General features: G+C 42.2%; 1 protein-coding gene across 9 annotated transcripts in view; it reads right to left on the reverse strand.

Annotated features, from left to right (window-relative positions):
- Positions 1-1,426: 1,426 nt before the first annotated feature.
- EWSR1 (EWS RNA binding protein 1) overlaps positions 1,427-13,333 on the reverse strand; it is a 39,827-nt gene continuing 27,920 nt past the window's right edge. For 5 of the 9 annotated variants that reach the window (XM_065568188.1, XM_065568184.1, XM_065568186.1 and 2 more), the window contains 9 exons: positions 11,909-11,946; positions 11,344-11,376; positions 10,204-10,322; positions 8,515-8,644; positions 7,925-8,047; positions 5,087-5,246; positions 4,222-4,319; positions 2,868-3,120; positions 1,427-1,832 (listed from right to left, as the gene is read on the reverse strand). In XM_065568188.1, the coding sequence (XP_065424260.1) occupies positions 1,793-1,832; positions 2,868-3,120; positions 4,222-4,319; positions 5,087-5,246; positions 7,925-8,047; positions 8,515-8,644; positions 10,204-10,322; positions 11,344-11,376; positions 11,909-11,946 (994 nt within the window). In that variant the 3' untranslated portion in view covers positions 1,427-1,792. The remainder of the gene's footprint in view (positions 1,833-2,867; positions 3,121-4,221; positions 4,320-5,086; positions 5,247-7,924; positions 8,048-8,514; positions 8,645-10,203; positions 10,323-11,343; positions 11,377-11,908; positions 11,947-13,333) is intronic. The other 4 variants (XM_065568190.1, XM_005311721.5, XM_065568189.1 and 1 more) reach the window with 1 other exon arrangement.

Below are 13,333 nucleotides of genomic sequence, written 5' to 3' on the forward strand. Positions count from 1 at the left end.
ACAAACATTGAATCTATCTCCCCTTGTAAGTATTCTCACACTTCTTATCAAACTGTCTGTACTGGCCTATCTTGATTATCACTTCAAAAGTTTTTTTTCTCTTACTTAATTGGCCTCTCAGAGTTGGTAAGACAACTCCCACCTGTTCATGCTCTCTGTATGTGTGTATATATATCTCCTCAATATGTTTCACTCTATATGCATCCGAAGAAGTGGGTTGTAGCCCACGAAAGCTTATGCTCTAATAAATTTGTTAGTCTCTAAGGTGCCACAAGTACTCCTGTTCTTTTAGAAGGAAGTGTCACTTACACAAACTTGTCAGAGCACCTGTATTCTCCCTTAGATGCTTGCCTGGCACATAGGAACACATACAGGGCCTGGCACTAATCAGGTGCTTGTGCTATGTGACATGCTCTTTGATTTCTCCACCAGCAATGACTCCTACTGTCTGATAGGCATCCTGTCTTGGTTTTATATACATGTCCTATCTCTGTGAAATCAGAAATAATTAAGCCTGGAGAGCACTGGATTTCACACCAGAAATGACATTCTGGGAATAAGTAGTGTGTACACTGAAGAATCCCGAAGAGTGTAAGTTGGTCATTTTGCTTCTAGCCTATTTTGGGAAGTTTGAGTCTGCATGTTTTGTTTGATTGATGTCACAGTCACATGGTACAGAAGACCAGGCTCAAACCCTTGAGATTATTCAATTGGTTGTGTTATAAATTAGTTACAATGGAGACTGAATAGTGTTTCCTGTTCAGAGCCTGTATTCACAGGGCACCTGGTGTTTGTGTGATAACCTTGCTTGAACTTTCAAACCACACTGTCTGTATTACTTTCAGAGGAAGATTCATTACTCAAGATGATTTCATTTACCCTTCAAGTTCCTACAGTCCTACATTTCTACTGACTGGGCTGCCTTGTCCTAAATGTTTTCACCGGAGCACTGGCTCTTTAGCTGCACTCAGATACCAAGATGGTGGGCCTGGTATACATGAAATAAAAACACGACCAGAGAGAACTGAAATGTTCATCTGCTATTTACAAAAAGTCTAGTCATGATATACCCAGCAATACATCTTTATTTACAGCCAGGATGCAATTCTGAAGTCCAATGTCTCATTTGAAATGGTGTGTTCAATTCCATCCTCTGAATGCAATAAGCTACACTTTACAGGTTAAGGTGCCTGCTCTGCCTTGCCAAATACACTTCAGGATTGATTCAATCTTTTCATGGTAGATTTCAATCCCTGCTCCCTCCGTACAACGCAACATTCAATATCAAAGGATTACAAGCCATATAATACATACAACTCATGAGTGAAACTCACTGCCTCTTCTGCAGAGCCCACAGAGCTGGAGTTTGCGATGCCAACTCCAGGTGGAGATGTTCAGAGTGCTGTCGAATAGAGGCTGAGAAGTATTAAGTTTATAAACATTTGGAATTTTATTTTAAAAAAAAACATCACAACCATTAACATTGTTACAGTTAGTTCTCCTCCTCCTGGTTTTGCAAACAATGATACTGAGCATGCTCACAACAATGGTTTCTCATTGGTTTAGTTTTAGTTAAACAACCATTTTGTTTAAAAGGAAAAAAATAACTCAGCACACTACCATTTAACTTGGTTTTAATGTTTCTCCACAAATGGTGAAAAATACTAAAGTACAGACAAGGAATAATCATAATGTTGTGGCCAACATTATAAATATGGAATTATAAATTTAAAACATTTTCTGGTTTAAAAAATAAATCTGGTAGTAAATGCAGCTCTGCAGGTTTCTGACTCTAGTAGGGCCGGTCTCTCCGCTCCTGACGATGTTCACCCCTACAAAAAGAAAAGCTTGTTTGGTTATAGCTCCTAGGACACACCCACAATCTTGCTGTTCCATTAGACGGAAGAGGAAAATGATAAAAGGTTTAGAAAATCTGACTTACAAGGAAAAGTTAAAAAAACTAGGCATGTTTAGTCTTTGGAAAAAAAGGCTAAGGGGACAGTCTTCAAGTGTTAAGGGCTGTTATAAAGAGGACTATGATCAACTGTTCTCCAAGTACAAGAAGGTAGGACAAGAAGTAATGGGCTTCATCTGCAGCACAGGAAGATTTAGATTATATATTAGGAAAACCTTTCTAACTCAAGCACTAGAATAGGATTCCAAAGGAGGCTGTGCAATCCCCACCATTGGATTAGACAAACATCTGTCGGGGATGGTGTAGGCTTTACTTGGTCCTGCCTCAGTGCAGGAGGTTGGACTAGATGAGCTCCACCTTCCAGCCGGACATTTCTAGGATTCTCTGCATACTCCTAGCCGAAGAGGAGGCTTTCACAATTTTCATTATTCAGTGCCCTCATCAAGTTTCTGATCAAGAGTTACTGGTTTTCTAAGCTTTATTTCTCCACTTATCTTTGATCACATCAGATCTTGTTTCATTCCCCACCTCCACCCCAAAACCTATTTGAAGTTATAAAATCATCCTAGCCCAGTGGTCTCCAAACTTTTTACCTCTCCTTCTTCCTCCCCCCGAAGCTGGGGCTGGGAGGAAGGCTGCAGCTCCAGGAAGGGGGATGTGGACAGGGGTAAGGCGGTTGAGGATGGGGGCCACAGCTGGGGGCAGAGTCAAGGCCAGCAGCCATGGGCCCTAGGGGTAGGACTTGCAGCCGGGGCCCCGATCACAGGGCCGGGAGCCAGAACCAGAAGCGGAGTTGGGTGGTGCGCCCTCCTGGCCCCCCATGGGGTCTGGCCTGGGCCCCAGCAGCCCCCCTCCCAAATATTCCTCCTCACCCCCTAGGGAGTGCACCCCACAGTTCAGGGACCCCTATCCTAGCCTATTGCCAGGTTTTTTAGTTTGCTCTCCTACATACTTGTCCATTTTTCCTGGTCCTCCACGCCTGCCGCCTCTGCCTCCCATTTGCTCCATGAGAGGTCCAGGTGGGCCCCCAGGTCCTCCTCGTCTTCCTCCTCCAAATCCACCTCGATCCATACCCCGGCCTCCTCTGAATCCACCTCTATCTCCACCACGCCCACCTCTGAACATTCCACCAGGGCCACCACGATCCATGAGGCCTCCTCTTCCTCCTCTCATGCCACCAGGGCCACCTCTGCCACGATCTCCACCTGGTAAAGAAAAACGTCACCATGTACATTTGAAACCAGGGCTCTATTAGGTGAAAACATGCCTGCTCTAAACAGACTTCCAGGACTGAAAACTTAGTCCTTTCACATTAAATCATCTCTAACTTTCCTCCAGACCCGATGCAAGAGGAAGCAGTAAAAGATGTGTCTATCAGCTTTGAGGCAGAGGGTGGCTTAAGGCCTGGCAGTGGAACCATGAAGAGGGCAGCCAACTCAATCACAGGGCAGGAAACCCACTTTTCACTCTACCCAAAATTGCTTGCCCTTGTCAAAAACATGAATGCTGGCAACACTGCACAATCTGGAGGAACAAAGCATAGATGCCCAGGAAGCAACTCCAGCCCAGAACGTGGCCTGACGACAGCCACTGGTGGCTAATGCCACTGCATGAACTGCATGTTTCCAGAAGTGCCACTGAAAATTTTGTGCTACCCTGAAATCCACTGGAGAAGCCTGAGAGGCAGATAGCTGATTTAAGGCCATTTTGGCTGGGAGCCACATAAAGTGACAGTGTGATAGGGCAGGTCTACAGTAGAAACGCTACATTGGTGCAGTTGCGCCACTATAGCACGTCTGGTGAAGTCGCTCTATGCCGAAGGGAGAGTGCTCTTTCTTCGGCATTACTCCACCTCCGCGAGAGGCGGAAGCTATGTTGGCGGGCGAGCGTCTCCCGTCAACACAATGCCGCTGTGGACAGCGCTTAGGTCACTGTAACTTTGTGTCAAGTCTTTTTCACACCCCTCAGCAACGCAAGTTAGGTCAACTCAAGTGGTAGTGTAGACCTGCCTGTAAGAAACTGGATTGCTGCAGATAGATGCAAGGAAAGAGTCACAGTAACAGCGGGTAAGTGAGGCCAAGTCATCTCAGGCAGAGTAGAACCATAAACTGCTGCCTCTACAGCTCCAAGAGTGTATTATTTACCCAGTAATTAATACTGTGATAATACTAGCGATCAGTCCCTGAGAACACTGTATAAGCAATGTCAATCACATACGCAAAGGAGGTGGTTCATCTTAAGTACTCATCTCCCATGCTCTGGGAATAGCCTTGAGCTCCTCTCTAAAAGCTGGTTCACATACATACCTGGAGGTGGGAAAGGCGGTGGAAGAAAGCCTTCTGGTTTAGGAGCCTTGCATTGATTACACTCTGTTCTCCAGGCAAAGTTCTGGTTTCCACATCCCCTAGACAGAACCATCAGTTAGTGAAGACTTAAAAATAACTTTTTTTTTTTATAATCAGGCAGAGTAAATCTGAAAGAGACAAGATTAAAAAATCTACCTTAACTTTTAATGGTTATGTAATTGATCTAGGAGAGGAGGCTGGTCCTGGTACAGAATGGGAGACAAATGTAAGGATTTTATTCTTAACTTTGATACTGAGTCTGTAAGTGAGCAAGCCCATATTTCTCCATCTTCAGGGTTTGTGATGACTAACTAGTTAATATCTGCATCACACTTCTGGGCAACACACCCTTTTTACCTCCTGGTCTGCCTTACGAGTACAAAAGAATGGCAATGTATCATTATACCGAATGATGTGGCTGCTCCAAGTATACTCCTGTTTGGGGCAGGGATTTTTTGTTGTTGTTTGTACAGCACCTAGCACAATAGCACTACTGCAATACATATAAATAATACCGCTATCGCTAATATGGCAGAGGTGTTAATTGACAAGGACTGTATGTAATCACTAATGCATCTGTGCTTAGTCCAAGTTCTCAATTACAGTAAATTCAACAGCTTATTTTTCAAAATTTGAACTGTACTTTACCACCAGAAGTTCTGGCCCCAAACGAGCCATTTCCTAACTGACATTCTGCAGGAGATGAAAGCTGAGTGGGCTGCAGTGCCAGGTATCATGCAAGGAAGAAGGTATCTGGGTTTACACGCAGGACTACAGGGCACAAAGATGTTAACAGATCAGCATAGTTGGTAACGCAAACACTTACGGGTTGGGGCACTGCCAGTCTCCAGCTCGGTGCTGGACATTCCCTCCAGAAGGGTTTCCTCTAGAACCCCGCGGTCCTCTTGGGGGGAAGCCTCCCCTGTCTCCACCTCTGCCTCCCATACGGCCCATTGGACCACCAGAACCACCAGGACCCCCTGGGCCTGAAAGGAAGAAGTCAGTTAATTCCGACGCAGACACTGGTCACCTCCACAACTTAGGATGTTGCTCTGCAATGTTTCCTCTAACTTTTTACATCCATGTGCGGAATGAGTTTTGTTATGTGCAGCACCAATATCAAGGTAATGTGTGGATGTGCGCCGCCGCCCACCAGTACAAACAAAAAGCCTAGATATATTTTTTTAAAAGTTATAAGTATGGAAGAAGAAAGAATACTAAAACAAGGCATAATTAACAAGGTGCACTGCTTAAGGTATTTATTTAGTATGAAATCAGATAAAAAGAAAATAAAAAAAAAAATAAGAAAATTAACACGGATGGCTGTATTATTACACAGGACAGAGACAAGACAGACTCTCTATGTGACTGATTGTGTTCTCACAATGTGGGGCACCACTGCTGTGGACTCACTCAGCCTTAGTTATAGCCCATGCTATCTTAGGACAGGAGCCAATTAAGTATCCCTTGGAGTGGAGTACATGCATTTTGTCATCCTTTCTAACAACTCAAGCTAGTAAACACACCAAAATGTGGCATATTGAAAACAGCGATATAGATAAAACAAAGACAGAGCCATTAAGTGAAAGCATAAAAAAATATGCCAGAGGCCCAATTTAATAACCTACTCCCATAGACAACTAACTCTTCAGGGAAAGCTGGTCTCAAAAAATAAAGCATCTGCCAAAACACTAACATGCTACAGACTTTTGCAGTCCACAAAACTATACCTCTTGCATGCATATTATCTGAACACATAGCTCAGCTTTAAGATGCTAAACAAATCTATGCGTCAACTAAAAATAGTCATGCTTGCTTCACAAGTATTAATACAGTATTTTCTGATACTGGAAAGGAGAGTAAACGGCATTCACTCAGGCTTATACAATGTCTATAGGATGTCAACTCTTAATTTGATTAATACTTCACACACATAGAACAGTAAAAATAAGTAATAATAAAGTGACAGACAGCAAACAAGCCACAAACAAGTGACAACACCAAAAATACAACAGGAAATAAAGCATCGAGTGATTGGCTGTTATGAGTTTTTAAAGGAGCGTTTAAGCAGGGCCTGCACTGTGTAAGTGAAACAGAGCCCTGTAGAAACAGGCAAAATTCTCCCGTAATTTGTGCATGTCACCAACTCAAGAACTCAGAGTAGGCTCATTAAGTTTTTACAAGCCCAGCCTTAAGTAAATGGAGCACATTAACACATGGCTTCACAGTTTGCAGACAGATCCCTGCTTCAAATAATTTGAAAATAAAGTCTTCAGCCTATAAAACACCTAGCACCAAGTGCTTGCTACTTATGAGTCGATGAGAGTACTCTGAAGAGCCAGAACTATACCAGATAGCAAAGATCTGGCCTTAATGGTTTCCAATACCTCTCACCAAACAAATTCTAAAACTTGTCTGGAGGCCTCTCTCCTGGACACTGCAGCTCCGAAGCTGGGGCTGGGACATGACAGGTTAGAAAATACAAGAGCGATACTGCAAATCAAACTTTAAAGCTATTTCGATAGTACATGTTCCCAGACAAAGCTAAATCCAAACATTTTAAGCAGCTGGTGGAGGTACTGTTAATTTTAGGTACTAGATTAATTAACCTATGTACCAGACAAGCAATTCCTAAATGCCATCCAATGCAAAAGCTAGGCATAAATAATACATTGTCACTTTTGTGATTATAGAAATAGTTATTGAATGTGATTTTTAATGACAGTTTTGGGGAGCAGATGATTTATTTGGATTTTTTTAAAAAACAAACCACAGTTACTGCAGTTATTCTCCAGCCAGAAGTAATCATCTATGGGGATCTCCTTTTTGGAAGAATAAAAGCACTTGTCATACACCTCTACCCCAATATAACGCGACCTGATATAACACGAATACAGACATAACGTGGTAAAGCAGTCCTCTGGGAGGGCGGGGCTGCGCACTCCGGTGGATCAAAGCAAGTTCGATATAACGCGGTTTCACCTATAACGTGGTAAGATTTTTTGGCTCCTGAGGACAGCGTTATATCGAGGTAGAGGTGTATATAAAGCACATCTCAAATCCTGATTCTACTTTTTCTATTCAGTTGCCTTGACTTGTGTACAAAATACAGGTATAATCAGTGGTAAAATAGTGAAAATGAACCTAAATACATTTGATGATTGTATCTATCCACTAGTTTTTTACATTAAAAAGGCAGAGGCAAAATGCATATATTTGTAAATGGCACACATGACATGGGGTAATCTTTAACACAGTGAAACAAATATGACGTTTAAAAATGACATTTAGTTAAATCTCTCTTATTGGTATTGTGGGGTATTGTTTATTTGTCTTTCCCATCTTTCGCCCACAGCCCAGCTGGGGCTGCCTGGGAGAGACTCGCTTTTCCGTTGGACCAGAGTTGTGACTCATGTCTCCCTCGCACCTCACTTATTCCCCCCACCAGCTCACCTTCTCCACGTTCTCTCTCTGCAGGGTCAGGAGGTACCTAATTAGTGGAGCCACGCCTGCGCGACTCCACTAATTAGGTGTGCAGCCCTTCATTCCCTGAGGCGCGCACCTTAGAAGGAATGATACTGTTTGGTGTACACTACACCCCTGCTCTGCACAATAAGGTTCTGGGGGAATTCAGCTCATTCATACAGACTCTGACCAACATTACCTCCACGCAGCGGGGGAGGCAATCCACGTGATTCACGTGGGGGCATCCCACCCCTCATGCTGTTCATTGGCGCCTTCTTCCGAGTGAGAGAAACTTTGAGTTTGCTCCCCTGGAAATCTTTTCCTGGAAAAAACACAGAAAAGTGTGGCTTGCTTACATGGTCACAAACTTCCACTACTGGAGGGGGAATAGGGCTTGGGTACCATGTACATGCATCCTACAGGATACACCTCTTCATAGTCACTGATCAAAGGGAAAGGTGTCCTTATATCAAGTGTTGGGGGATGGGGGGGGATTCCACCTCTGACCTGTAGAACCAAAGATAAACTCTACACAGAATTGCCCAGACTCGGAAGTTAGCGCGCTAGGGAGCTGGCTTATCTTATCTGGTTTGACTAAAACCAGAAAGTTTCCCAGGTAAAGTCTTCCAAGTAAGATCTGCTTTACCATGTATGTATGTATCACCTGCCTTGTGGAGGACATAAAACCCCACTTTTCTATCCTCTGAATTAGCCAAATACTTTAGCTATGAAATAAATCCCAGTCAAAACTACGGTCATCAGAATCACGAGTTAATTCCAGTCACTTGCCATCAAACCACTCTACCGCTGCTTTGGCAGTTGATGGGTCATCATAGGACACTGTGGCATCTCCTTTTGGCTTTCCAGTTTCTTTGTCAAGATAGAAGTTTATCATAGGTTGCCCAGTCCTCTTGTTCATCTAGCAGGAGAATAAAATCACTTTAAATTGCAGTGCAATTAATTGTAAACAAAGATTCCCAATATATCCTTCTCCACTACTCTTAAAATCATCTCCAATTCCTCTGAGTTAGAGGTCAAATACTCCATTTCAATGATACAGTTAGATGTATCAGGAAGGAGCAAATCCACACAGATCTCCCTCAATCCCACTTAAGAGGATGTGACTAATCCCCTATCCCACCTAGAGGGCACAACTACAGTAGAATTCAGAAACCTGATATGGACACTGAAGGACAAGTCCTAAAAGGCTCCTTTTTGGAATACAACTCTGCAGGTTATTTCAGGGGTTCTCAGCCTGCCGGGTTGGGACCATGCTGCTATATGGGAGAAGGACCTGCCTAGAATACACTGGGTGGGGGTGTCCCAGTATGGAAAAGGCTGAGAATCACAGCTCTATTTCCATCCCACTCTACTAGTTGGTGAGATAGTTACTGCTCCACGCTCCAGCAGTCCTGTATAGAATCATAGGTTTGGAAGGGACCCTGTGTGGTCATCTAAGTCCCCTGCACTCATGGCAGGACTAAGTATTATCTAGGCCATCCCTGACAGGTGTTTGTCTAACCTGCTCTTAAAAATTTCCAATGATGGAGATTCCACAACCTTCCTAGGCAATTTATTCCAGTGCTTAGCCACCCTGACAGTTAGGAAGTTTTTCCTGATGTCCATCCTAAACCACCCTTGCTGCAATTTAAGCCCATTGCTTCTTGTCCTACCCTCAGAGGTTAAGGAGAACAATTTTTTCCCTTCTCCTTGTAACAACTTTTATATACTTGAAAACTGTTGTCTCCCCTTAGTCGTCTCTTCTCCAACTAAACAGAGCCATTTTTTTCAGTCTTTGATCATAGGTCATGTTTTCTAGACCTTTAATCATCTTTGTTGCTTTTCTTTGGACTTTCTCCAATTTGTCCACATCTTTCCTGAAATATAGCACCCAGAACTGAACACCACACTCCAGAGGAGGCATAATCAGCGCTGAATAGAGCAGAAGAATAATTTCTCATGTCTTGCTTACAATACTCCTGCTGATACATCCCAGAACGATGTTCGCTTTTTTTGCAATAGTCTTACACTGTTGACTCAGTTAGCTTGTGATCCCTTTCTGCAGTACTCCTTCCTAGGCAGTCATTTCCCATTTTGTATGTGTGCAACTGACAGCTCCTTCCTAAGATGAGTACTTTACATTTGTCTTTATTAAATTTCATCCTATTTACTTCAGACCATTTCTCCAGTTTGTCCAGATCATATCCTCCAAAGCAACTGCAAATCCTCCCAGTGGGTATCGTCCACAAACTTTACAAATGTACTCTCTATGCCATTATATAAATCATTGATGAAGATAATGAACAGAACCAGACCCAGAACTGATCCCTCCGGGACCCCACTCAATAGGTCCTTCCACCTTGACTGTGAACAACTGATAACTACTCTCTGGGAACAATTTTCCCACCAGTTATGCACTCACCTTACAGTAGCTCCACCTAGGTTGTATTTCCCATGCATACCCATGTTGTCACCCACCTTGACAACACCACATTGTTTGAAGAAGTCTGCCAGCTCCTCCAGGGTCACACTGTCACTCAGTCCCTGTACATAAACTGAACTGTTGTCTGAGTCGTCATCTGGGTCTACAGGTGGGCCTAAGGAGATCAAATTCACAGAAATATCATTATACCAGATGATCACAAAAGATAATGAAGGACAGAGTTCAGTTTTGTCTGGTCAACTTTAGTGATCATCTCCTAAATGGATTGCTACCTCTCTTTCAGTGAGGGTAAATACTTGTATATTTATGGAAATACCAGATGAAAATCCAGCCATACAACATGGGGATTCAGTGGCACTTTTTCTATACACAAGGAAGAGCCGTACCGCATACTGATCACTAAGCAAAGGAGCTGTAAAAAAGCTCATCCTTTACAAATAATCAGCTGATTTATTTCCCACTGACCTCCTACCTAAGGGAATTCTGGGCTGGTTTCTTGCCATGGCTGGATGTCTACCACTCAAGTGCCATGAGAAACTAGCCAAAATTGGGTGGCTGATGTAATGGACGTCTTTTTGGGGAATAATCTGAGATCATCTGTGCAAAAACAGATATCCAACTGCAGGTGCACATTAGATTTTACATCTTTTATGCAATTATATTGGCAATGACCTAAGCTGATCCTGGAAACAGCTAGAGACACAAAATGCACATTTGTACATTAGGGAAAAGGGAAAAACTACAAATTCACAGGCTCTGGGTGGTGGAGTAGAGGAAAGGAAGAGAAAAGTAAAGCTAGTATATGCCTCTCTGGTAGTTATTTCAGTATTGCTTGAAGTTAGATGCCTGGTATATTTGAATAGCCATGGGCATGCTGCTTCAATACCCTCTTCTTTCATGAAGGGAAGGATAAGCATCCAAATGAATCTTTGCAAATTTAAATAAGCCAGCCCAACTATTTGATTGATTAAGAAAGTAGAAGGAATGAATCAAGACTCTGAAATACAGAGGGTGAATGCCCCTGAACTTTTTATATAGGCAGGGAAGAAATAAGGCAGAGAATCCTTTGCGGACAAGCAATGTGAATGGCTGCCTTCACTTGTGGAGGAAGAACAAGTGAGAAATCCTTCTTTTCAGCATGCTCAGGTAATATTCTGAACAGTATTTAAAATTACCTAAATCAAGATCTGGTCCTTCTTCCATGGGTCCTGACAGTCAGGGAAAAAAATCATATAAAGTTTTGTTAGTGCACGTCTTGCAGGCTGAAAACCGACACACACAAATCTATCTACTTACAACCACCATATGATGGTGTTGGTTAAACTCAAATTGACCTGCATTGCAAAAACTTTAGCAATGCACCTTTTTATGGCTTTTTTTGTGATCAGTTTGCTACTTTTAGCAGCCTTTAAAACCATTAACCATTACACTTCTTTAGCTTTATTGGGCCAATCAGTGTATATTTATAAGAAAAGTTACTTTTTTATTAAATCCAAACAAAATTAAAATTTATTCTCCCCAAATTACAAAAGTAGTTTCTCAATACTTCAAGTTACCCTTTGTTTTGTAACCATAGGTTAACCTTATACCCCTAGGCATTGCCGGCAGTACCCATTAAAGTCTTGTTGTATATGTCATTTTTAACCACTTATGAAACTAATAAAAATTATATATTTTTTTTCTAAAAACTGACTGATTTTTTTTTTTTAACACTATCCATTGTAATGCTCAAAAACTTACCACCAGGCTTATTGAAGCCACCTCGCTCTCCAGCGCTGCTGGGGGGATAAACGAAGAAATGAAGGCCTTTCCCTTTAAAAAGCCAGTACCGCTCTGAGCCTCTGGGGCTCACTGGGAAGAATGGCACTGGCTAAACATCTCCAAACAATGCATCTGTCTGTCTCTCTCTCATCTCGTCACTATGCCTTTCTTCAGGGCAGCTTGCTCAAATTTCCTTTACGCACAACCTTGCTTGTCTGGTTTAGACACCACTTTTGCTGCTGTACCCTTTCATTACTTGTATTGGTATTAACAGTACAATACTTGGCAAAAACATTTAGAGATTTTCAAATTGTGTTTGAGTTAAAAAAAAAAAGTCAAGTCATCTATAGGTCAACTCCCTCCCCTTTGTGTGTACATAAAGGTGCACCCTCAGCCTCTTGCAGCAGGAGAGCAAAATGAGTTCCTGGGTCCCTAACATTAACAGTTAAAAAGGCAGGAGACAACCATATGTAATACCTAGAACACAGTTCAGATGACATTTCCACTAAAACCTTAGTATAACGCCATACATTCAGGTCACTACTGGATTTAACAGTCTCTGTGGAAGGAGAACTTACAGAATATATCAGGGCTCAAAGGCCTGGGGGTGCAGCTTTGTGGACACAAACCAGAAATTAAGATTTTAATGTGTGCCAATGCAAAAATCACAGCCTCTAGCTTTTAATACAAAAGCAAAGCTAGGCTATTAGTTTTCAATTGCTTCCAAGTGCTGGTTAATTAGGAAAATGCCACCTGAAAAGGGTTTTATGGGTGGTGGTGGGGGGGTTGTTTTGAGGAAGGAAAGAGAGGAGGGAGAGAGCCATCTATTTGCTAGCCAGTATTGCACCTTTAATCTCTAAAAAGGTTTTAAATACACAATTCCAAGCTGTTGCATGCAGCTTTGCTTCCTTTTTTTTTTTAAAGTACACACCATATATGTAATGTCTCTCTTTTTAAACACATACGTTTACACTTTTTAATGTTACACAATTCTAAAGTATTATACCAGTATGCAGTTACCAAAGTTACAGAAGGATTCCATTTATACAATGAATACATTTGGTTAAAAATATTCTATGTATATTTTTCCTCTCCATATGGACACCGTGTCTAGTCCCACTTTTCATTATGCTGCCGGCTGAGTACTGAGTACGGGTACTTTTTAAGTATTGAAGTGTATACAAGGCTCTCACTTTGTAACCTGTAGCATATAAATGCGACAAAGCATGTTAAAAAGTTTCCATGTTTAACAGCCAATGAAAATATAAAATAATTGAGTCAATGAAAAAGGGCATGTTAATAACATTGAGCTCCTTACCTGCAGGAGACACTGAAATCCATCACCACACCATGATAAAAGGGCCGAGTTCCCCTACCCTGCCCCCGGGTGTTCAACCTACTGCT

Source organism: Chrysemys picta, chromosome 15, assembly GCF_011386835.1.
Source record: "Chrysemys picta bellii isolate R12L10 chromosome 15, ASM1138683v2, whole genome shotgun sequence".
In the NCBI taxonomy this organism is placed as follows: Eukaryota; Metazoa; Chordata; order Testudines; family Emydidae; genus Chrysemys; species Chrysemys picta.